The following is a 25,125-nucleotide window of genomic DNA, read 5'->3' as shown; positions in this document are numbered from 1 at the left end:
GAAGAGAGAAGGAAAGAAAGGAAGGGAGAGAGAGAGAAAGAGAAAGAGAGAGAAGATAGGAAGGAAGAGAGAGTGAGTGAGAGCAAGAAAGAAAGAGGGAGAAAGGCAGGTAGAAACGCAGTGTGTGTGGAGTGTGTGCACGTGTGTGTGTGCCGCCGATGGTCCGGGAGCTGTAGCATGTGCGTGGAGAGATGAAGGGAAAGAGGGAGAAATACAGGGAGAAATGCAGCATGTGTGGTGTGTGTGTGTGTGTGCCGCTGATGGTCCGGCAGCTGCAGCGTGTGTGGGGGGAAGGGGCGATGCTAAGGCAGTCCGTCCGTGGTGGGGCTGCAGGGCAGGCACAGCAGCCCAGGGAGAAAGAGGGAATTGAGATAAAGAGAGGGGGAGAGATGAAGGGAAAGAGGGAGAAACGCAGGGAGAGAGATAGAAAGTCTGGATGTACCAATAGGTATGGTTAATTTATTATATTTGATTTGTTCTAGCACCCATTTAAGCACTGCAAACTACCTAAGATTAGCCTCTTACAACAGCTATTGAAAATTATAAATCTTTCCCTCTAGAAATACAAGATGTATTTGAGAATGGATAAAGACAAAGATGGAATGGTCATCATCAATGTGAGAGACAGACATGAGAAACTGTAAGGCGAGCCAGACTTTTTTGACTTATTAAATACATTTATGAATATATTGTATATTGATAATGTTTTTAATCTGAGAGTGACAGACTAAAGCTAAAGTTCTCAAATACATCTTGGTATTTCTAGAGGGAAGGATTTATAATTTGCAATGGCTGTTGTGAGAGGCTAATCTTAGTTTGGAGTGTTGAATGATTACTGTTTATTTGAAAATAAACTATTGAAAATATAGAATTATAGCTGCAAGAACTCACTCATGTGTGATAGCGCACGCCCACACTTTCTTTCTTTCTTTCTTTCTTTCTTTCTTTCTTTCTTTCTTTCTTTATTTATTTATTTATTTATTTATTTATTTATTTATTTATTTATTTATACTTTTATGCCACCCAGTCCCAAAGGGACTGCCGCTCAGACACTATACTTTTCCGCCCACCCCGGAAAAAAATTAGAGGGAACACTGATCATGAATCTTGGCTTTCAGAAGGTTCTTAACTTTAGTAACCCACTAATGAACAACTTCCTAAAGAAGTAGACAAGAAGTAGACAAAATCAGTATCTGTTACAACAAGGGTGTCAAACTGGTGGCCCATGGGCCAGATGCCTCACATGCAGTCTATGTCCACTCATGACCTGCAAAGTCAAAAATACCATTGTGATATATCACGTGATATGATCGAGTTTGACACCGGTACCTTAGAAGGTACTAACTGTAGTTTAGGAAGCATAGTTTTTCCCACAACTCTCAAATCTGCAGGAGATTTCTATTTTATGATCTCTTCATAGAGATCCTTGAATGGAGCCAGTCCATGGGTGATTCAGTCCTTTCCTTGATATGAAAAGGAATTCTGAAGAGTCAATCCATCCAATGGCTTCACTTTCATCATGGCCATCATTCAGTTCACCATTGCATTCCTGAAAGTCCTATTTTCACCAAAACCCATATTAATTGGCTGTGTCTACCTAAAAAAGAATAATGGCATAAACATACTGATTTACAAGCAACAATAAAATTAGGAATGAGTTGTAGCCTCTCGGCAATTGTTGCTCAATTTGATGAAAGTGAATTTTGATGTCCTCGTGCCTTGCCTTTAAATTTGACTAAATTTGGAAGCATTTATTTGAAATTTCAAAAGCTTAATAAATTCTTTGAATTAATTAATAAACATCCCCATGGTCTTTGTGGAAGATGCCTAGAAGTTGCCTGTCACTGCTGCATAGAATGTAATTTCTGAAAAGCAGAAACATAGCAATTACTATCTTTTTAAAAACCCATCAATTTTCATTGTAAAAACTGAAACCATAAAACTTTTTCTCCTCTGAAATTTTTTTGGTAAATTCTTTGGATTTTCTAATGATACTAAGCAGCTATGTATTGAAAACAAACATGTTAAAGTGGCTCCCTCTAATAAGTTATTTATTAAATTAGATTAGTTCTAACTCAAATTAGAAATAGCTTTAACAAAAACAAATGATTGCTCCCTTGGTTCAGCAACATATATACTTAAGGCAATATACCTTCAATAATTTAAAGACAATAAGCTTGCCAAAATTAAAGGAAAAGAAAGGAAAATATATTCAACTTTCTTCAAGATCATTAGTGCTTGAACAATGCCACTCTTTTCAGTTCTTTACTTTATTAGTTGTACAACAATTTCAGTGTTTCACTGGAACCAAACCCTCTATGCAAACTTACTTCACAGTTGAAAATAAAATTGGGGGGGGGAGTTAATTACGTATGTTTATTGTGAGCTACTCAGGGGCTTATGAGACTCATATTGTAGATCTGTTTTAAGTATGACATGTGATAAGTGACAACATTATTGACTGAAGCAGCTATCTAAAATAATCATAGGTTTAGGATTGGCCTATCAATCAAACTGATGTTTGGAACCTACAAAACAAAACAAAATTATTCACTGTGGATAAGAAATCGTGCTTTCTTTTTCAGTTTATTCTTTGCACCTGGATTCTTTCTTCCTTGATTCTCACTCCTGTTGTTTTAACTTTTCATTGCTTCTGTGATGATACTATACAGAAATCAGCTTCTGAGTCACCTGAAGAACTACCTGCCTGCCTGCCTGCCTGCCTGCCTATCTATCTATCTATCTATCTATCTATCTATCTATCTATCTATCTATCTATCTATCTATCTATCTATCTATCTATCTATCTATCTATCTACCCATCTATCTACCCATCTATCTACCCATCTACCTATCTACCCATCCATCCATCCATTTATCTAGTATCATCTTTTCATAACACATTTTACTGCAATCACAATTCTTTTTTTTTCTGTGATGCATCAACAAATACTCAGGAACTCATGCATATCTCAAAAGAAACATCACAATACATACTATCTCATTAATATTCTGAAGCCATAATGTGTTTGGCATAAGTTACAATTGAGCTGTCAGTGTAATTGGCAACAGTTAATTAATTGGCATTCTTCAGATAAAATAAGATAAGCCTTCTCCATTTGCTTCAGTTTTTGAAAGTGTTTTGTCAGTGTCATTCTGTGCATCAGTGGGGTATAGAAGGAAAATAAAAAATGAATTTAAGGAACAGAAAGCGCTAGCAAATTTGAGATTTGGCCCTTGTTAAGCTGAAATTCAGGAACAAAAAACAAACAGTAACCAAGGAACCATAAATGATTCTAACTTTTCCCAGAAAAGGACCTGATTTCATTTTTCCTCTAAAGCAACAGAAAATCTTACAATGGAATGCAGAACTATTTCATAGATTATTGCTATTAATTAATAACAGAGAAAAATTTTCAGCAGTTCTGTTTTTTCTTCTGGCCTGAAGCCTCCCTCTTTTCCATTCACAATTCAATCCAAGGCAGAAGGCATCTAAGAGAACTGTAAGGAACAATCAGAACATTTGAAGTGAAGCAATGTGGCCATTTCATTTCACTTTTTGAAATAAGGCCAGGTGGTTTCAAAAAGCATTGTCAAAGCAAAGCCCTCTCCCCTTTTTAGAGTAATGAGGATTTTACTCTAGAGCAGAGGTCTTCAAACTTGGCAACTTTAAGGCTTGTAGACTTCAACTCCCAGAGTTCTAGAAATTGAAGTCCCCAAGTCCTAAAGTTGTCAAGTTTGAGGACCCCTGCCCAGAGGGTTAGAGTAATCTCTAAATGAGGATTTAGAGTAACAAGGGTAAAAATAGAAAGAATAGTAGCAGCCTCTTCACCTGGCCATAATAAAACTCAAAATGATGTCAAACAAGTTCAAAAGCATGCTGTAAATGAAGCAAAGAAGAGGAAATGGCTTACATGAAAGAAAAATATGGAGAAACCAGAAAGATCTATTAATTAAATGTATTTTCTAATTTTAGAGTAAATGCCTTATAATTCATACCATTCTCATCACTAATACCATGACTGACACCTGTCAACCCTGAAGCTGACCTGACTGAGGCCATTTTGAGGCTTCAGGGCTGCCCCAATTGGAGCAGGGATAGGGATAGGAAGTGGAGATAGCTGGAGTTTGTAACCACAACAAAATACGTTCTCTTGGGAATCAGGGATATTTCAGCAGGTACTTGGAAGGAGAGGGCTAAGGTCACCTAGCAACTGGACTGTATCCTAATTGGACCCTGTGACTGATTGTTTTGAGAAAGTGAAAAACCTCTAGTTTTAATTAGGTGAAAACCACAGGAACATTTAGAGTCAGTTTACATCAACCTGTGTCAATATGACATATCCAGTAAAACTATTATTTCAGGAATCTGCCCTTCTCATAGTTTTGTTTGCTGTGGGTATATTACTTGGAACCCTGACAATACTAATATAATCGACTCAAACCCTTGTTTTTCTTCTGTCTCAGAATCCACAATCTCAGTTTCCATTCTTCTGATGGCCTAGGGCAATAGTTAGTCAGATAGCAGGAAAAGAGGACATAGGTTTCTTCCAGGCCTGAAGTAAAACTATCAAGAAGCTTTACCAGTGTCAATATAAGGATGCTTTTTAGAAGCCACCTTTATTATGCTCAGAATACTTTTTAGAATTCAACTTTATTACTAGAACCAAATTGAAAAATTGACCAAAAGAGAACAACTGAGCACACAATGTGATGGGTTCACTTCATAATGGGCTTTTAATCAAGTGTTGATGGATACTTCTCCAAATCTTTAGGCTCTGAATGTTATTGGTTCTCTACCAAGAGATTCACAAAATCTACAGTATTATAGTTTATAAAATGAAATTTAAGGGTAGGATATCATCAGGTTATTCTCTGAAAACATATAAGCCTTTTGAAGACCGACCATATCCTTTGCATGTTAAAATAAATGAAATTTGAAGGAAACTATAATCAACCTTTGCTGCTATCAAGGAAGAAAAGCAACACTTTCTATAGCTACTCATCTTGACACATTAATATACTTGTTTTACTTAAAAAGTAAAGTGACCAAGTAAATTCAAAGCCTATATATAATTTGGTTGAATGTCACACTGAATGAGGAAAGATCACTAATGCATAGCATGCAAAAAGGCTACATCTAAATTACCATATAATAATATGATTCATTGGGTAGTTAGCAATTTTTCTGTGTTGTATAAAGTCTGAACAGTTTCTCCTCTTCTAAACAAGTTATATTGATTAGACAAGAGTACTAGAATATACGCTATGCTTCCCACTTTAGGTAACTCCCTCCCCACTCCCAAATAACTAAATCTGTGCAGTGTTAAACAGTTTCTTTTTATCTGACAGAACATAATGATTCATTACTCTTTCCTGCAGAAAATTAAAAGTTTCTTCTTCCACGTCATTTACAACTGCCAAATCTGGCTTAGTGAGCACTTGCCAACTTTCACTGCTTCATAATGAATTAGCAACAGTTATTTTAGGTTACTTAATACATTTAAATTAAATGATATTTCCTGCTTGTTCTTCTTGTTATCGTTTTTCATTCCCCACAATCAGGTATAGAGATATATAGGTACAATTATTTCTGCATAACTGCCAAGGAGGACAAATAAAATTCTGTACTTCAATATCTGTAGAATTTATTTTTATAAGCATCAGGTTATGCAAGGCTATATCTCTGAGCACTGAGCAGCCACAAGCCTAGATAATACTCGAGCCCCTACCTCCCCCCCCCGGTTGAATTAAATTTAAAATACAGTAATACCTCATGATACGAACTTAATTGGTGCAAGGAGGAGGTTCGTAAGACGAAAGGTTCGTAGGACGAAACATTGTTTCCCATAGGAAACAATGTAAAGTCAATTAATCCATGCAACCAAAAACCCCCCGCAAAAAAACGGCTTTCGGCGACTGCTGGGAAGCCGCGCGGCTGTTTTAAAAGGTGACAGCCGGCCTGGGGGGCTTCCCAGCACCCCCCCGAACCCAGGTTCGGGGGGGTGCTGGCAAGCCCCCCAGGCCGGCTGCGACCTTTTAAAACACCCACGCCACTTCACAGCTGTCTCCTGAAGCCGAACGCTAAAGCCGAACTTCCGCGTTTGGCTTCGGGAGACAGCTGCGAAGCGGCGCGGGTGTTTTAAAAGGTCGCAGCCGGCCTGGGGGGCTTCCCAGCAACCTCCCGAACTGAACCCGGGGTTCAGCAAAATTTTGCCTCTTCTTACGAACTTTGTTCGAGTTACGAACCGGCGTTCGGGAGGCTTCTGGGAAGCCCCGCCGCCCGCCTGTCACCTTTTAAAACAGCCGCGCGGCTTCCCAGCAGTCTCCGAACGCCGGTTCATAACTCAAAAAAAGTTCGTAAGAAGAGGCAAAATTTTTCTGAACCCCGGGTTCGTATCACGAGTTGTTCGTAAGACGAGGGGTTCGTATCTTGAGGTACCACTGTATAGTTGAAATTAGTCAAGATTTTGATAAATCTCTTGATACCTAAGGAGATATTCTCAACATCTCAAGATCACATAAGGTCTTGAAATTATCTGGCAAAATCATACAACAATTCAGCGATACTCCTGCCAAAATCTTATGGAAGTTATATCTTCTTTATTTAAAACATCATAGTTGGTCACACAATCATCCAGATATTTAGACTTGATGTGGCATTTTTATCCACCTTTCAAGTCCTTCCCACAGACTGGGTTAGGCAGGTGTTGTTCTTTGATAATATTAAAGGATGTAAGCTGTTCCAAATAAGCTGCCTTTTGAAATTGACTAATGTCAATGCCAATGTTATTCAAATGATGCCCCAATTGCTTTCCGGTAGTCGGTACTAGCTTTGCTTTCTTTTGCCTCATAGTCAGTCTGCTATTTTTTGCAGATTTTTAAATTTTGTGATCCATTTCTTTATTTTTTATTCTGCTGTCTCCAAGTATTGCAATGCCCACTTTCCAGAGATTTCCCCCCCTTCCTTATTGACAATCGTTAAGCCTGGGATATCGTAGGGCAAGTTCTTATCACTTTGAATTCTAAAGTTTGAATTATCCACTTTAGCTCCTTCATTTTCTATTACTTTGTCTAGGTTAAAATCCTACCATTTCTGGCTTGCAGGAAAATTTCTTACAGATATTTCAATGCACCATTGTTGCTACTTTGTTGCCATTGTTTTGCAATCTGTCTGGGCAACCTTCTTATAACAGCTAATCTTCTAATAACAGCTTCTAATAACAGCTAACCTTCTTATAACAGCTAATCCACAGTTTATTCAGCTTCTTTGCAGAGATGGCATTGGGTGTCTATTGCTGTATTCTCAATTCTGGCTTTGTATGCCTTTGTTCTTAAGCCTTGGTCTTATGAAGCCTGAATTGTCTCTTTTGTCTCTTCAACTTTCCTGCTCTTGGCCATTACCAGGTCTTGTTGTTATCTGCTTTCCCTGCTATTTGTATTTTTCATATTCTGGCATGCAATACTTAGTCATATTGTAATAGTACTTCACCTTGCCATTGCTCTTTTCTGTGCATTTTATGGGCATTCTTACAAGTCAGTTTTTGCCTCTCTTGTATTATTTTTGTGCTCACATTATCATATAAAAGTGTGTGACAATAGCAGTCCTCCCCACAAAAAGTTAAACCATAATGCACATAATGTCACTTGCATTTCAATTCAATAATGTACAAACTTTCTTTTGACCAGTGTATAAGCACCCTGCACAATAATGAAGAATATCTGTATGTTGGGTGTAGGATAATGGTAAAGGTTTGTTCTCCAAGCTTGTGAGTTAGTTTCCAAATGTTTCATTACCAGGCTTGAAAGTTTGAAAACTCCACTCAACATGTTACTTGCTTGGCACTGAAACAATTGAAAATCAACCCAAAAGCTTGGAGAATGATTTCCCCCCTCACACTACCTATGTAATACCACTATCAAGAGTTACATGCTACAAGAAGATTTAAACAGACACAATATTTGTGATATATTTTAGGTTTTGAAGCATATGACCTTCCTAGAGCTCTGAATCTCCTTCATTTGCTACCCATTAATTTCACCCTCTCAAAATAACAGCAACAAGAACAACAACCCCTGAGCTCCTGAAAAACTTGTAAGAAAGTACTGTTCTTTTACTAAATAAACATGAGGCAACAGCATGATATGGCTATAAAAAGACAAATTATTAACTTGTAGTTTCAAAACCATAGAAATAGTTATAGTTCTACTTTATTTGTCAATATTGACATCAAGAAATAGGCAGAAATGTAAGACTTATAATTTGACAACAGGTGTTCCAAAATTATTTCAACAAGTATCATCTTGTTTCTTGCTACCACCTGGGGATGTACATGTATTTGTCATCTATGATTGTATGTGACATTGCTTAACAATGGTTGTTATTGCTACCAGATCATGGGAAGTAAATGTATAATTTTTACATTCAAAGAGGAGGTAATCAAATTAGCGAAGGTGGCTTTCCACCTCCTCTCCATATGACTCTTAGAAGCTTTCAAGGAAAAGGTCAGGAAAACAATTATCAATAAAAGTAATTTGAAGTTGAAACCAATTACCAAAATCGGTTCTGAATTTCCTTTCACTGGCTATGTTGATACAGAAGCTGGACAGCAAACTGTGAGACTTGCTTTGAATTGGATTTGAATAAAGTCAAAGTTGAATTCAATGGCCTTTCATCACTATGATGCTAAGATTTTAGAAGCAGCTTACACAACTTAGATCAGTGTTTCTCAATCTTGGAAACTTGAAACACAATTTGCTGGCTGGGGAATTCTGGGAATTGAAGTCCAAGCTGCCACGTTTGAGAAGCACTGACTTAAATGATGCCATATCATACTGCACTTCAAAAACAATGTGCAATGTGGCCTGCCATTTAAACTTTTCCTTGGGGAAAAACACTTTCTAAATCGAAAAATATTCCGATGTTTTACACATTCTGGAGATGATACATATTTGAGATGATTGTCATTCAAATGCTTGCCTCCAGACAAGTTATAATACTAGCATCATCATGCAGGAATGTATATAATTAAAATGTTATTTATTTACAACTAACCTGGAATTGTTTGAGGTGTTAATACCACTGTAGGAAAGGGCCTGGGAGCAGTGGCTGGCCTAGATACTGCCACAGCTACTTGGTTTGTTGTAGCAAGAGGCTTTTCATGTCCTTGGTAGATTCTTAGTTCCTTGGGATGTATCCATGTTGAATCAAGAGCAAAAGTGTTGTTCAAATAAATCTGCACAGAAGATACATATAAATATATATAAAGGAAATATATCTCTATACAAATGCATTCATTCATTCATATAAATAAATATCAACATTTATCCATCTGTTAACTGCTAGCCTGTGTTTCAAAAGGGTTTTCAAAAACATATCTAAGTTTGTCTAAATTCAATCCCTTTTAAAAATAAATAAATAAATAACCAGCTCTCCAATTATTCAGAAATACTTTTCAGCTGATAAAAGCTGCAGCTTTTATATACACTGCTCAAAAAAATAAAGGGAACACTTATGAAGCAACACTGATTGACAATCAATTTCACATGCTGTTGTGGACATTCCAGTTTGTACAGAATAATGTATTCAATGAGAATATTTCATTCATTCAGATCTAGGATGTGTTATTTGAGTGTTCCCTTTATTTATTTATTTTGAGCAATATATAAAGATTTATCCATGGAAAATGAACACTGAGTTAGATTAATAAATGAATGAATGAATAAATGAATAAATGAATGAATAAATAAATAAATAAATAAATAAATAAATAAATGTTTGTAATCTGTCCTATACTACTGTTGGAACTTTGGTTAATAAAAGGGAAAGAGATGTACAGGTATGAGATTTTATAAGACTTTATAAGACTTTTTTATAACACTATAGTATTTTATAAGACTTACAGTCTTCCCAATCTTCAGAAATATTTTCAAATGAGAAGCAAATAAACTTCCATCTGGAAACAATCAAATTAAACAAAATGGGTGGCATAATAAAATAAAATAAAATGGCAGTTCCTCTCTTCTGGCCAGAGATATTTGCAAGACTGGAGGCTTTTATCAACATGACAAAAACTGGGTCACACTATTATACATGTGCAATGACAAACAGAAGATGGCACAAGTTTTTTTGTTGCAACAAACACCCCCTATTTCTGGCCTCTACATTTAGGAATCTTCACTGCTTTCAATATTAGAACACATCTTCATCATCCATTAATAAAAGATTGTCCTCGAGAGATGAGCTAACTAAAAGACCAATTAAAATTAGGAAGGTTTGTTTATAACTATGAGTAATGCAAGCAAGGATTAAAAGTATTTGGCTACCTTATGCGCTATTAAAAACAAATGGAAGCGTTTTGTTGAGGTTGTTAAGGTAAAAAATAAAAATAAAAATAAATGAATCTTAATTTTAGGCTTTAAGCCAAATGCCATTTAAGTCTGTGATTTGGATTTCAGCCTTTTTACATGGACTAACATGATAATTTGCAGCATATAAAATATTCTTAATAAATCTACATAAGATAAAAAAGATACCCAAATATGTAAGAAATTTTGACGCTGATCAAATTTTATCAACTATTAGTTGCTGGAAAATATGGAAATATAGTATCAAGAATAGATTGGCAACATGATGGATTCCTGTATTGGCTATGGATAAAAATTGTCCAAATCTTCAGAAATTATTTTGGTACATGTGTACCGGTTCAGTTCTGGTTGCCATGAATAATTTAAATGTAGTGCTCAATACAACGATAATTGTTTTAAAGAAGAGTGGATTAGTGAACACATTTAAAACTATCATTGCTACAGATCGTCAAGTATTAGGACGTCTTTGATTTAGTATGTATGCATGATTATATCCATGTAGACAAACTTGTTTCAAAAGCATCTTAATGTTTATTGAGAAAATTTACTAAATGCATCAAAGGACCAAAATCTTTGCACTGTTGATCACATATTGGTAGACTCTCTTTGATATCTGATATCTATTTAGATGCTATTATTTCTTAGCTCAGTGCAATAATCTAGGTTCCGGTGTGAGCAGTGAGGAAATGGTGGGTCTGCCGCTCCTCTGAGACTACAGTGGAAAATCGTCAGAAATGAATAAATCCAGGCTGGAAATGGTCTGAGGTCTATCTGCTACTGTGTCCCCCATTTTGGGGGTTGGAAATTGAGTGCTTTCACCCTGTTTGTAGGGGCACCAGAGATTGCGGTGCTGAGAGAGTTCTTCAGGGCGATCAGCTGGGGTGTGGAAGATGGCAGCCACGCGTGGATGTAAAACGCCGAAGGGGAGGAAAGAAATTGGGAGAGCAAACAGCCACGACCGAACTGAGCCTCCCGACTCGGCACCGGTGAGTGAGAGTGACCGGTGCCAAGGTGATGGAGGCGAAAGGACAATGGAAAGGAGTGGAGCGAAGACCAGCACCGAGATCGAGGTGAATCCGTCTGCTTGTGAAACCAAAGACGCCAAGGATCCAGGCTGGTAGGAGCAACCTGCTGTCGGCGACGGAGGATGTCTGCGGATATATGGTGGGCAAGGAACATCTAGAAACAATGACCCAGCCCCTACCCCCCTGCATGGCACCAATGGGTGAGAGCTGTTGGTACCAAGGGGGATAAAGTGGGATGAAGGAGAAAGATTGCCAGTATGAGTGCCCCGTGGAGTAGGTTTTAGCTAATATTAGAACAACTGACTAGTGTGACCAGAGTGACTAGAGGGGGTGAGAATGATGCTTAATAGCAATTCCTTCTTCCGGCTCCGTGAGCTCAACCCAGAGTACTGGTGATGAGTATAATTCTGGCTCTGGACTCAGGCTACTTCTACTCAATGCCAGGTCGGTGGTAAATAAAGCTCTCCTCATCCGGGATTTGATCCTGGATGAGGAGGTCGACCTGGCATGTATGAATGAAACCTGGCTGGGCCCAGAGGGAGGAGTTCTTCTCTCTAAAATCTGCCCAGCCGGATTTCAGATATGGCATCAGCCTTGACCCCAGGGAAGAGGGGGAGTGGCTATTATAGCCAGGGAGAGCCTTTGCCAGCGTAGACTCATTGCTCCAGAGATTGGGGGTTGTGAGTCCCTCCTGGTGAAGTTGGACTTAGGGGTTCAGGTGGGCTTGTTGCTCACGTACCTGCCTCCCAGCTGCATGTCAACAGTGCTGCCTGTGCTGCTCGAGGAGGTAGCCGGGTTGGCAGTAGGATTCCCCAGACTTATTGTCTTGGGGGACTTTAACTTCCCATCACTCGGTAAAACATCTGGGCTAGCGCAGGAGTTCATGGCCACCATGACAGCCATGGACCTGACTCAAGTAGTACAGGATCCGACTCATGAGGGGGGCATGCACCCAACATGGTATTCCTCTCTGAGCAATTCAGTAATGGTCTGAGACTAAGGGGCTTAGAAATGTTGCCTTTGTCATGGTCAGACCATTTTCTACTATGGCTTGATTTCCTGGCTCCAATCCTTCCCCGCACGGAGGCAGAACTGACTAGGTGGTTCTGCCCCAGAGGCCTGATGGACACAGAGGGCTTTCCAAGGGCGCTTGGAGTTATTCCAGATGCACTCATCCACAGGTCGGTAGAGTCTCTTGCTGAGGCCTGGAACAAGGCTGCAGCAGAGGCTCTTGACCAGATTGCACTGTTGCGACCTCTCCGCAGCACTAGACCCCATAGAGCTCCATGGTCAGTCAACGAAGCAGTGGAAGTGATGTGCTAGAGGCTGTTGGGGTCTGGATGTGTGTCAACAGACTCAAACTCAACCCTGATAAGATGGAGTGGCTGTGGGTTTTGTCTCCCAGTGATAATTCCATCTGCCCATCCATCACCCTGGGGGGGGAAATCATTGACCCCCTCAGAGAGTGTCCGCAACTTGGGCATCCTCCTCAATCCACAGCTCACATTACATTAGAGAAACATCTTTCAGCTGTGGCGAGGGGGGGCATTTGCCCAGGTTTGCCCAGTGCACCAGTTGCGGCCCTATTTGGATCGGTCACTTATGCTCCCATCACTTCGAGGCTCGACTACTGTAACACTCTCTACGTGGGGCTACTTTGAAGAGTGTCAGAAACTTCAGATTGTGCAGAATTATTTATTTATTTATTTATTATATTTGTACGCCTTAGAATACAGCTGCGAGAGCAATCATAGGCTTCCCTAAGTATGCCCATGTTACACCAACACTCTGCAGTCTGCATTGGTTGCCGATCAGTTTCCGGTCACAATTCAAAGTGTTGGTTATTTCTTTATTTCTTTATTTCTTTATTTCTTTATTTCTTTATTTCTTTATTTCTTTATTTCTTTATTTCTTTATTTCTTTATTTCTTTATTTCTTTATTTCTTTATTTCTTTATTTCTTTATTTCTTTATTTCTTTATTTCTTTATTTCTTTATTATTTAGATTTGTATGCCGCCCCTCTCCGAAGACTCGGGGCGGCTCACAACAGAGAAAAACAAATCATAAATAATCCGAGAAAGTTTAAAACATTTAAAATTTAAAAGAAAACCCCATATACTAACAGACACACACACAAGCATACCATACACAAATTAAACATGCCCAGGGGGAGATGTCTCAATTCCCCCCATGCCTGACGGCAAAGGTGGGTTTTAAGGAGTTTACGGAAGGCAGGAAGAGTAGGGGCAGTTCTAATCTCCGGGGGGAGTTGGTTCCAGAGAGCCGGTGCCGCCACAGAGAAGGCTCTTCCCCTGGGGCCCGCCAACCGACACTGTTTAGTTGACGGGACCCGGAGAAGGCCCACTCTGTGGGACCTAATCAGTCGCTGGGATTCGTGCGGCAGGAGGCGGTCTCGGAGGTATTCTTGTCCGATGCCATGAAGGGCTTTAAAGGTCATAACCAACACTTTGAATTGTGACCGGAAATTGATTGGCAGCCAATGCAGACTGCGGAGTGCTGGTGAAACATGGGCATACCTGGGTAAGCCCATGACTGCTCTCGCAGCTGCATTCTGCACGATCTGAAGTTTCCGAACACTTTTCAAAGGTAGCCCCATGTAGAGAGCATTACAGTAGTCAAACCTCGAGGTGATGAGGGAATGAGTGACTGTGAGCAATGAGTCCCAGTCCAGATAGGGCCGCAACTGGTGCACCAGGTGAACCTGGGCAAACGCCCCCCTCGCCACAGCTGAGAGATGGTTTTCTAATGTGAGCTGTGGATCGAGGAGGACGCCCAAGTTGCGGACCCTCTCTGAGGGGGGTCAATGATTCCCCCCCCCCCAGGGTGATGGACGGACAGATGGGGTTGTCCTTGGGAGGCAGAACCCACAGCCACTCTGTCTTATCCGGGTTGAGCTTGAGTCTGTTGACACCCATCCAGGCCACAACAGCCTCCAGGCACCGGCACATCACTTCCACCGCTTCGTTGACTGGGCATGGGGTGGAGATGTAAAGCTGGGTATCATCAGCATATTGATGATACCTCACCCCATGTCCTTGGATGATCTCACCCAGCGGTTTCATGTAGATGTTGAATAGCAGGGGGGGGGAGGACCGACCCCTGAGGTACCCCACAAGGGAGAGACCTCGGAGCCGACCTCTTACCCCCCACTAACACCGACTGCGACCGGCCAGAGAGGTAGGAGGAGAACCACTGAAGAACAGTGCCTCCCACTCCAAACCCCTCCAGCCGGTGCAGAAGGATACCATGGTCGATGGTATCGAAAGCCGCTGAGAGGTCAAGAAGCACCAGGACAGAGGATAAACCCCTGTCCCGGGCCCGCCAGAGATCATCCATCAATGCGACCAAAGCGGTTTCCGTGCTGTAACCGGGCCTGAAGCCCGACTGCTGGGGACCTAGATAATCGGCTTCTTCCAAGGACCGCTGGAGCTGGAGTGCCACCACCTTCTCGACAACCTTCCCCATAAAGGGAAGGTTGGGAGATTGGACAATAGTTATTGAGTACGACAGGGTCCAGGGAAGGCTTCTTGAGGAGGGGGCGCACAAGTGCTTATTTATTTAAGGAAGCGTTGGTAATCTCCTGGGCCCAGCTCCATGTCACCCTCCCTGCTGGCCGAAACCAACCAGGAGGGACACGGATCCAGTAAACAGGTGGCGGAACTCACAGCTCCAATGGCCTTGTCCACTGCATCAGGTGTCACCAGATCAAACTCTTCCCAGACAGGTGGACAAGTACATGCCCCAGTCACCTCGACTGACTCGTTGTCAGTCGACTCTGTATTACAATTGGAGTCGAGATCGGCCCGGATCTGAGTGACTTTATCAGCGAAAAACGTGTTAAAATCCTCGGCACTGCTCTGCAAGGGCTCCCCAGCTCCCCCCTGGTTAAGAAGGGAGCGGGTCACCCTAAACAGACCTATAAAGCCCTTCATGGCATCAGACCAGAATATCTCCGGGACCGCCTTCTGCCAGATGAATCCCAATGACCAGTTAGGTCTCACAGAGTTGGCCTTCTCCAGGTCCTGTCGACTAAATAATGTAGTTTGGCGGGACCCAGGAGAAGAGCCTTCTCTGTGGCAGCCCCGACCCTCTGGAACCAGCTCCCCTCAGAGATCAGAATTGCCCCCACCCTCCTTGCCTTTCATAAGCTCCTTAAAACCCACCTCTGTCGTGAGGCATGGGGGAATTGAGATATTCCTTTCCCCTCAGGCCTATACAATTTATGCATGGTATGTTTGTGTGTATGTTTGGTTTTTTAATAAGGGTTTTTTAGGTATTTTAAATATTAGATTTGTCATATGCTGTTTTATTGTTGTTGTTAGCCGCCCGGAGTCTACGGAGAGGGGGAGGCATACAAATATAATAGATAGATAGATAGATAGATAGATAGATAGATAGATAGATAGATAGATAGATAGATAATTCATTGATGTTTCTATTATTCAATCTTAGGCTTTTGATTCAACTTACATACTGATTGCATACTTTAATCACTGAAGAATAATACCCACCTGTCACTCTGGAAGTAGAATACCCTATCCCCGTGATGGCAAACCTATGGCACATGTGCCAGAGGTGTCATGTGGTGCCATATCTACCAGCACGTGAACCATTGCCCTAGCTCAGTTCTGGAGTCTGGGGAGAGTGAAAAATGGGCCCTATTGGGCCCATTGGAATTCAGGAACTGGGCCATTTCTGACCTCTGGAGGACCTCCAGGGAAGGCAATTTTTGCCCTTTCCAGGCTACAAGGAAGCTGATGGAGCCTGGGGAGGGCAAAAAAACAGGCCTTTTGTGCTGACCAGAAGTCAGGCAAAGTTTGCCATCATTGCCCTATCCAAACTGTAAAGAGTAATTTTATTTGTTTGCTTGCTTGCTTGTTTTTTTATTTATTTATTTTTCTAGAACACCCTTCTTCAAAGACTCGGGGCAGCTTACAGCATAAAAAGTAAATACATAGACATAGCATACCATAAATTAAAGTCAAAACTAGACCAATACTAAAGCTAAAACCCATTAACACATTAAAATCCAATTTAAGCAATCCTAAAAACCCATGTCTTAAAAACTGTTCAATCCATATCTCGGCCATAACGTCGGCTGGAGCAAAATAATAAATGCCACTCTGTTAGACACAGCGTTAGATCATGCAGTCAAAACCAAAGTAAAATCAGAAGTGAAAGGTTAAACAGTTAATTTATTGAAATACAGTTAATAGGATTCCTCTTAAAGTAAAATCATAATTAAGCCCCTTCAGTCTCTCTGTTAACCATTCATCATTAACTTTTAGAGAGGGGATTTGAGAGGTCACTCTGGGAGCCTTCAGATTGTTCTTACAGAACAAGTCCTTCCTTGAAACTGAAAGCTCTCCAGGCTCAGCCTTGCTTGAGCTGAGCTGAGGGTTTCTTCGGCTCTCCTGGTCCACAGAGAAGTTGTATCTTAAAAAAACCCCACTATTCTTATGTTGTTGCAATGCTAACCAATAGTTGCATTGTCCCGTTCCACCAGAGATAGACTTTTGGTGTTTTTGCTGCTACTACACATGTCTTTAGATCAAACATTAGACTTAGCCAAGTCATCGATATCTTTCAATTTTTGACAACCAACAACAAACATGGTGGAGAACTGCAACCTGTGAGTGCACAAAATGCCTTTTTTCCCCTTGAAAAAGGATGACGATCTATCTGCCTTAACAAAGCTACAAGTTTTCGATCTGCTTCCTAGACCTAAATACTTAAAAAGCCAAGAAAAAAAAAAGAAGAGATTAGATAAACACAAAACTTTTTAAATCTTTTTAGATCATTTGTTGGACTGAATTTGCTTTAAATTTTAACATATAGCTGTAATTTTATTTTTTATTCTGTTTCAATAAAGACTCAATAAACTGCACTATTGGCTGAAATGAAATAAAGATTTGATCTTTTTAAATATTTATTTGGAATTTTAAATATATATATCGAATATACATACATATATATATATATATATATATATATATATATATATATATATATATATATATATATCACATATCCAACAGAAAATACACACACACACAGAGACAGACATATATATATGTCACATGTATTTTTTGCTGAATTTGAAAATTAAGGGAGACTAGGATAGATCTATTTCGGCCTTATTTTGGTCTCATCAGCTAGCCATACCCACTGGGACTTGAACCTGCAACCATTGCCTTCTAAGGCAGAGAATTACCCTCTAGGCTACAGTATCTAATCCTTTCAGCTCTGCACTAGGGAAGGGTTACATATTTTGTGTTGAATCACCCTGGTGTATTGAAGGAACATCACAGCTCCTTATTTGCCTCTCGGCCCAACCCAGGGCCATTTCAAAGGCACCTAATTTTATTGATAGCCGATAATTCTATCTGTATGTGTCACATGGTTTTTTTTTGCTGAATTTGAAAATTAAGGGAGACTAGGATAGATCTATTCCGGGCCTTATTTTGGCCTCATCAGCTAGCCATACCCACTGGGACTTGAACCTGCAACCATTGCCTTGTAAGGCAGAGAATTATCCTCTAGGCTACAATATCCAATCCCTTCAGCTCTGCACTAGGGAAGGGTTACATATTTTGTGTTGAGTCACCCTGGTGTATTGAAGGAACATCACAGCTCCTTATTTGCCTCTCGGCCCAACCCAGGGCCATTTCCAAGGCAGTTAATTTTATAGATAGCCGACAATTCTATCTGTATGTGTCACATGGGTTTTTTGCTGAATTTTAAAATTAAGGGAGACTAGGATAGATCTATTTTGGCCTTATTTTGGCCTCATCAGCTAGCCATACCCACTGGGACTTGAACCTGCAACCATTGCCTTCTAAGGCAGAGAATTATCCTCTAGGCTACAGTATCCAATCCCTTCAGCTCTGCACCAGGGAAGGGTTACATATTTTTGTGTCGAATCATATATATATTATTATATATATTATATATATATATATTCCATCTGGATCTCTGGTCAAAGTAAGTTTAAACAGCTCTCAAGTTTAATATTGAATGCCAGACATGTTGTTTTAATACAACTACTGCTCAATGTATTACCACAATTGAGCACCATATTTCTATTGTTAAGTGAGACAGTTGTTAAGTGAAATCTGCCCCATTTTACAGGCTTTCTTAACACAGTTGTTAAGCAAAGCACTGCAGTTGTTAAGTTAGTAATATGGTTGTTAAGCGAAACTGATTTCCCCATTGACTTTGCTCCTCAGGGAAGTAGCAAAAGGTAATCACATGCCCCAGAATACAGCAACCATCAAAAATATAAAATATAAAATCGTATATAAAACACAGAATAATAGAGTTGAAAGGGATCTCAGAGGACTTCTAGTCCAACCTCCCCTTGCTTAAGCAAGAGACCCTGAACGTATCAGACTCTGTATTTTAAGTTCTGTATGCACAGAAAAGCTGTTTTGTTGTACCATTAAACCAGATTGAGGTTATTTGTAATTTTCAGAAATTGCTGCTTGCAAAGTCTCCAAAAATAGCAGGAGTGGAACTTACCTTGCAATTAGGTAATCTCTTTTCTACCCAACGTTTCCCAGAATGTGGTAGAGCAGTGGTAGTATACACATGAGGAAAAAGAGGAACAAACTCCACATTTGAGGAAGGTGAAAATCCAATTACTGGAGAGTGAGGTCCAAATATCCACTAAAACAAAAGTTTTGGAACAGTTAGAATTCTCTATATTAAATCATACTTTATAGCATTTGCAAGGGGTTTTTTAGATCTTAATTTATATTACAAGACTACTTGAAAACATATACTGTATAAATCAATGTACTGTATATTCTAACGTTTCCTTCAGAACATGGAATGGTTATTAAAATGTATGGATTATGGGATTGAACTATTACTTTACTCATATAACAATAGGACAGTAAATAACTCATGATGATGTATGACCATTGATCAAACTTGCCCATCATATGCAATGTGTTTAATGTAATGTAGCAAACCAAGATAAATATCTGAATCTGAGTAAAGCAGCAGAGACATGTATCCATTTCCATCCATTATTCAGGTGCAGATGAAAACCCCATTCATGGACAGTCAAGCATTTAATGAGAGATGTAAAGAAATTGAGAAATTGTAAGATTAAAAACAACATTTTAAAAATGTGAAATAGCAGAAAATATGAGTCAAAACAAATCTGTGGTTTGGAAGGATTTTACACAACCTATTTGAATTTATCCCTTACCATAAGTTCATTTTAAGTCATAGGTCCCTTGTGGAATGCACAACTCCTTGACTTGGTTGCACAATATATTGAGGAAAATTACATGCCATGAATATAGCTCTACTGTTGCAAATAGAACCATGAAAAAATGTAGGACTTCATTGATTTGATGGATCATGATGAGCCACAGGTTATGTTCCTGAACAGATATAGCAATGACTGCTTCATATTCTGAACTATTCTTACTGTGAAATTTCTATGATGAATTTTTTCATAAAGCAATGCAATATTATTGAAAAACAAGCCAATGACAGCTGTATAAACATACTGCTATCCAAATATAAAGATTTACGTACTCTAATGAACAGACAACAAACAAAGTATCTTTCATACAAAAGAAAAGCTTTTTTGTATGATTGAAACGTTCATCACTACTCTTTCCTAATTTTGCATTATTATGAATGACCAAAATGTTCATTTGCTTCAATGCGATTACATTTTTTAATTCTTCTATATATATAGTGAGCTTTCACCAAGCTTTCTTTCTATAGTTCTATTAAGTGTCAGCATACAGTATGTTTCTACAGTAGCTGTTTTACTGAGAAGATGAAAATAATCACCAAAATTTACATCTCATAATGTTTAAATGAAATAGCATCAAATCTATGTCTGAGGCATTGCAAACAATAATTCCACAATTAGTATTGTTGAAGAAATCGAATGTACAAATTTAATTTTAAAGGCAAATCTTAATCACCTACCACTATTTTAACATTCACTTTACAATCTTCATAAATAATTTAAGCATTCATTAAAAAAATGCTAATGAGATCTATTGGTTAAATTAATATTTGATCAAGATTAGTTAATGTCTGCTACTGAACGCTACAAGATCACATTCAAAGCTACTGGATATATTTGTGGATCACAGCATTTTTTTTTATAGGTCTGACCAATATTGTCTCAGTCAACACCATTAAATCAATGGAAAAAGGGTTGCCCCTAATAAGGAGACTCATAAGTAACCACCTATACTCTTCCATTATTAAAATAAATATTTTGCAGATCTCTATACATGAAGGGAAACACAAGTTTCTAGTCACTAAATACCTCTAGTGGCAGAATTTTGACATAACAGCTTTGGGGAGATAGCTATGTGGCAACCTATCTTCTTCTAAAACAGCTCTGAATTCTGAAAAATTCTTAAGAACTGGGGGGGAATATGTAAAATGTGTTGCTTTCCCAAAAAACCATTAAATGAACATAACAGCAGAACCAATACATTGACTATATAATATAAGATTTGTTTAAGCTTGTGGCAAAGATTTTAATGAAGTGTTAGAATAATATTTACATTGCTTTTATTTAGATTAGTTTAATACAAGGTTCCAATTTATGTTGATGGGGAAATAGATACTTCACTATGAATTTTAAGAGAATCTAGTGATTATTGGCCACTTTATAAACAGGAATTCATCTGCAGTAGGCTGATTCATGGCTGATCCCCCCCCCCCAGTGGGGATTGACATAATAAACATTTCCAAATTCTGTTGCTTATTGTAAAATGTATCTTCCTGTTCTTCAGACAAATAAGATGGTATTAGCAGGATTTGTGTTTAAAAAACAGATCCTATTCAGTAGGAAGTCGGTACAAGTACAGTATTATAAATTAGTAGCAAACAACCCTTAACTGTTAAAATTAACTGCAATCTTATTATGAAGACAGTATATTTGGGGAATATATTTTCTACACATGGGAGATTTAAAAATGTGCACTGTTTATGTGGTTTAAGAGTGGAAATTACAAGCTCAGCATTAGCAATAAATTCTTATTAATACTTAATGTAGTCTCTCTCACGCCAGGATTTTTAAGTCTTGTGGAAAGAAGGCACAGTGGCTCACGTCCGCAAGTCGAAAAAATAAAGCAGATAACTTCAGCACCACGGCTCTTCGGACAGCGACTGAAGTTGCTTCTGACGTTACATATTTCATACCTACGCATCCTAAGGTTGTCTTCGATGTTTTTTTTCGCACCGCCGTGGCTTTCTTTCTTTCTTTCTTTCTTTCTTTCTTTCTTTCTTTCTTTCTTTCTTTCCTTCCTTCCTTCCTTCCTTCCTTCCTTCTTTCTTTCTTTCTCTCTCTCTCTCTCTTTCTTTCTTTCTTTCTTTCTTTTTGTGTTTTAAACGATCTAACACGGGGGTTGTGGGGCAGACCTGCGTAGTCTGCGGAAGTCAAGAAGCGCTCACGATCAAAAACCCTCATCTAAGAAACCAAAAAAAAAAAAAAAGCACCGAGCGGCGACGGCTATGATTTAAGGGACCGAAAGAGAAAAAGGAAGAAAAGTCGCCTTCCTTACCTGTCCGTTCAGAAACGGAAGCTGGTGAACGGCCGAGTGGTGCTCCGATGCCATCAAAGGCACAAAAGGATCGCAGGGAAGTTGCCAGCTCGAAACCCCCTGGATCAACGGGGCCGGCGGCGGGGGAGGTGGGGGAGGAGGAGGCGAAGAGAGCAGCAGCGGAGGAGGAGGAGGGGGCACTACCCCGGCAGCGCCTCCGATCCGAAAAAGCCCAGACGCGCTCGGGACCATCCAAATCCAAGGAGGTGCTGGGGGTTCCGCATTTCTGGGCCACAGGAGAGGCTGCTGCCGCTTGGCTCTAAGCACTGGGCGCATTCTACATCTTACAGTACGATCCCACCGCTCGCAGGGGGGCGCCTCCCGCGAAGGCAAGCAGCGGCAACAGTCCAGGCACCGGATTGGATTCCAGGCAGCTGTGGCAAGGCAGCGATGCCCATCAGTGCCCCCGCTCGGGAAGAAAGCTTCGAGCGGAGGCGGCAACGGCGGCGGCGACGGCTCAGGAGCCAGCGAGGCTCCCACTTCGTTCTGTGGCTCTGCTCGGAGCTCCTCCTCCTTTCGCAGCCCCTCCTGCCTTGACCACACCCCCCGCTGCCGCTGCAGGAAGCCCCAAAACTAGAGAAGAGTCGCAGCCCTGCTGCAATTGCCAGGCTGAGGAAGAGAACCTCCTCCAACTTCTTGCTTTCTCCAGCCCTGGGCGCAGTCGGAAGGCGACGGAACGCACCACCGCTTTGAAGAATCGCAAGAAAGCAGAAAGGCACCCCGGAGAGAGGGGGTACAGGGGAAGGATGGCGGGGCGGGGGAAGGAACGGAACGGTGTGAGAGAAAGAAAGGGGGAAGAAAGAGGAATGGAGAAACAAGGAAAGGAAGATGTGAGAAGGTGGGAAGCAGAGAGTACGTTTGATGGAAGGGAAAGTACTGAATAAGCCAACGAGAAAAAGAAAGGGGGAAAAGAAGAGGTAAAGGAAAGAAGGAAGGGAAGGGAGGAGAAGAGAAGCTGTAAATCAACTAGAAGTCTCCAAATCACGTGAAGAGAATACCACCTATATATCGACCACATATTCCTGGGAAGGACTTACAAGGAGATCTCCACCTCATCTCTTTAAAACAAAAGTCTTAAGAAGGAAGACTTTTGTCTTCAAGAAGGCAAAAGAAAGAAGAAAAAGGAAGGAAGGAAGGAAGGAAGGAAGGAAGGAAGGAAGGAAGGAAGGGCAACATAATTGCAGAAGGCAATTAAAGGACAGTGGAGACAAAGAACCAACAAGGGATAAAAGTTTGTTCTTGTGAAACACATGTGACAGTGGAGACCAGAAGATTCCTATCTGAGTTGACTCTAACAGTGCTGTAAACCTATTTCCTGGATCAACTTAAGAAGAAGAAAAACAAACAGAAAAGATAATAGATGTTCCAAGTGGACGCCCTCCCCCCAAAAGCCCTCCCTGCATTTCTTTCTAACCATATTGTTCTTCTACAGTAATTACTTTATTTACAGAAGTGGGGGAGGAAAGAATGAGGCTACCACACTTTTTCATGGATAATAGCAATATCATTTAAACTTATATCCACTTCATAGTGCTTTTACAGCGTTCTCTAAGCAGTTTATAGAATCAGCATATTGCCCCCAACAATCTAGGTCCATATTTTATCCACCAGGGAAGGATGGAAGGCTGAGTCAATCTTGAGCCAGTGGTGAGAATTGAAGTGATGAACTACAGCTAGCAGTTAGCGGAAGTAGCCTGCAGTGCTGCATTCTAACCACTGCACCACCCCAGCTCAATAAATAAATGAAGTTCTTGTTCCATGAACATATCCAATGTATACATCTTTTGTCACCATCTATTTATTCTAGTGTTTTCTATTTCGAACAAAACAGACATGTGACAAAAGCAATATCACATAATACTTATTTACTTATTAAAATATTCTTGCTACCACCCTCTTTGGCAACATTTTCTACCCTATGGGAAAAATTCTGTCCAGCCTTAACACCTCAGTTTTCAACTTATTTCAACTATTTAATTAATGTGTCTTCCTTACTCTTATAGTTTCTGGAAGTTTTTCCTCACAAATATTACTGAACAGGAGCTCTTTGGTGCTTCACTTCTACATCTAACTTCAAAACACTTTGTTCCCAGGCCAAAATTCTTTCTACGTTCACTCTGAAAGCCCAAGAATACCATTTATTAAAAATGTGAACATTTTCAGAGCCATTTACTTCACATCCCCATCTTACCACAGACAATGATGGATCATAACCTTATCTTCAGGAAATATAATTAATAATTAAAGATGAGAGAAATTGTTGTTCATATTTTTGGGTTTTCCTTCATTAAATACTTGTTCAGATTCAAATAAACAGCAGATATTCTGGCGAAAGGCTAGAGATTAGTTTTACATGGCACTACAGCAAGATTGAAAAAAATTAGTTCAGTGCTGATGAACCTCTTATTCTAGGATAGTTATATAAACCAGTCTTCCCTAGGTACATTAACAATACAGGGTATCCTTGACTTATAACCGCAATTGAGCCCAAAAGTTCTGTTCTATAAGTGAGACAGTTGTTAACTGAACTTTGCTCCATTTTACATTTTTTCTTTCCACGGTTGTTAAGTGAATCACTATAGTTATTAAGTTAGTAACACAATTGTTAAGTGAATCTAGATTCCCTCATTGACTTTGCTTGTCAGAAGTCACAAAAGGGGAACACATGATCTTGGGAAATTGCAATTGTCATTAAATATGAACCAATTGCTAAACGTCTGAATTTTGATCACATGCTGCAACAGTGTGAAAAAACGTGTTCATCACATTTCTCAATGTTGTTGTGACTGAACAGTCACTAAATGAATTGTTGTCAGTCAAGGACTACCTATATAGTCAGAAGTTTCCATATGTTCAGTAACCAGGATGTCCTTTACAAACAGGAAATAAAAGCAGACAGAAAAATTAGTATGTGGTTCAGTAGTGGTAGATAACCTTTAAAAAAAAAGAAAGAAAGGACTGTAGCTTTGCCCAAAAAGCTTTGGTTTGAAGACTGATGTGATTTGGAGAAAGTCTACAATAGTCAGGAGTTCAGCGTTCACCAAATAAAGAAAAATAATCTTTGCAACATGCCAAGATCAGGATTTATGGAACAAAGGTAAATGATGTGTACACCTAAT

General features: G+C 39.8%; 1 protein-coding gene across 1 annotated transcript in view; it reads right to left on the bottom strand.

Annotated features, from left to right (window-relative positions):
* TCERG1L (transcription elongation regulator 1 like) overlaps positions 1 to 22,282 on the bottom strand; it is a 247,800-nt gene extending 225,518 nt beyond the window's left edge. The window contains exons 1-3 of the mRNA XM_070754209.1: positions 21,968 to 22,282; positions 18,936 to 19,082; positions 9,056 to 9,236 (exon numbers count right to left, since the gene is read on the bottom strand). Coding sequence (XP_070610310.1) covers positions 9,056 to 9,236; positions 18,936 to 19,082; positions 21,968 to 22,282 — 643 coding nt within the window. The remainder of the gene's footprint in view (positions 1 to 9,055; positions 9,237 to 18,935; positions 19,083 to 21,967) is intronic.
* Positions 22,283 to 25,125: the final 2,843 nt, after the last annotated feature.

The sequence above is a fragment of the Erythrolamprus reginae genome, chromosome 5 (genome assembly GCF_031021105.1).
Source record: "Erythrolamprus reginae isolate rEryReg1 chromosome 5, rEryReg1.hap1, whole genome shotgun sequence".
In the NCBI taxonomy this organism is placed as follows: domain Eukaryota; kingdom Metazoa; phylum Chordata; class Lepidosauria; order Squamata; family Dipsadidae; genus Erythrolamprus; species Erythrolamprus reginae.
The sequence above is the reverse complement of the archived record's forward strand: the minus strand, read 5'-3'. Positions and strand labels throughout refer to the sequence as shown.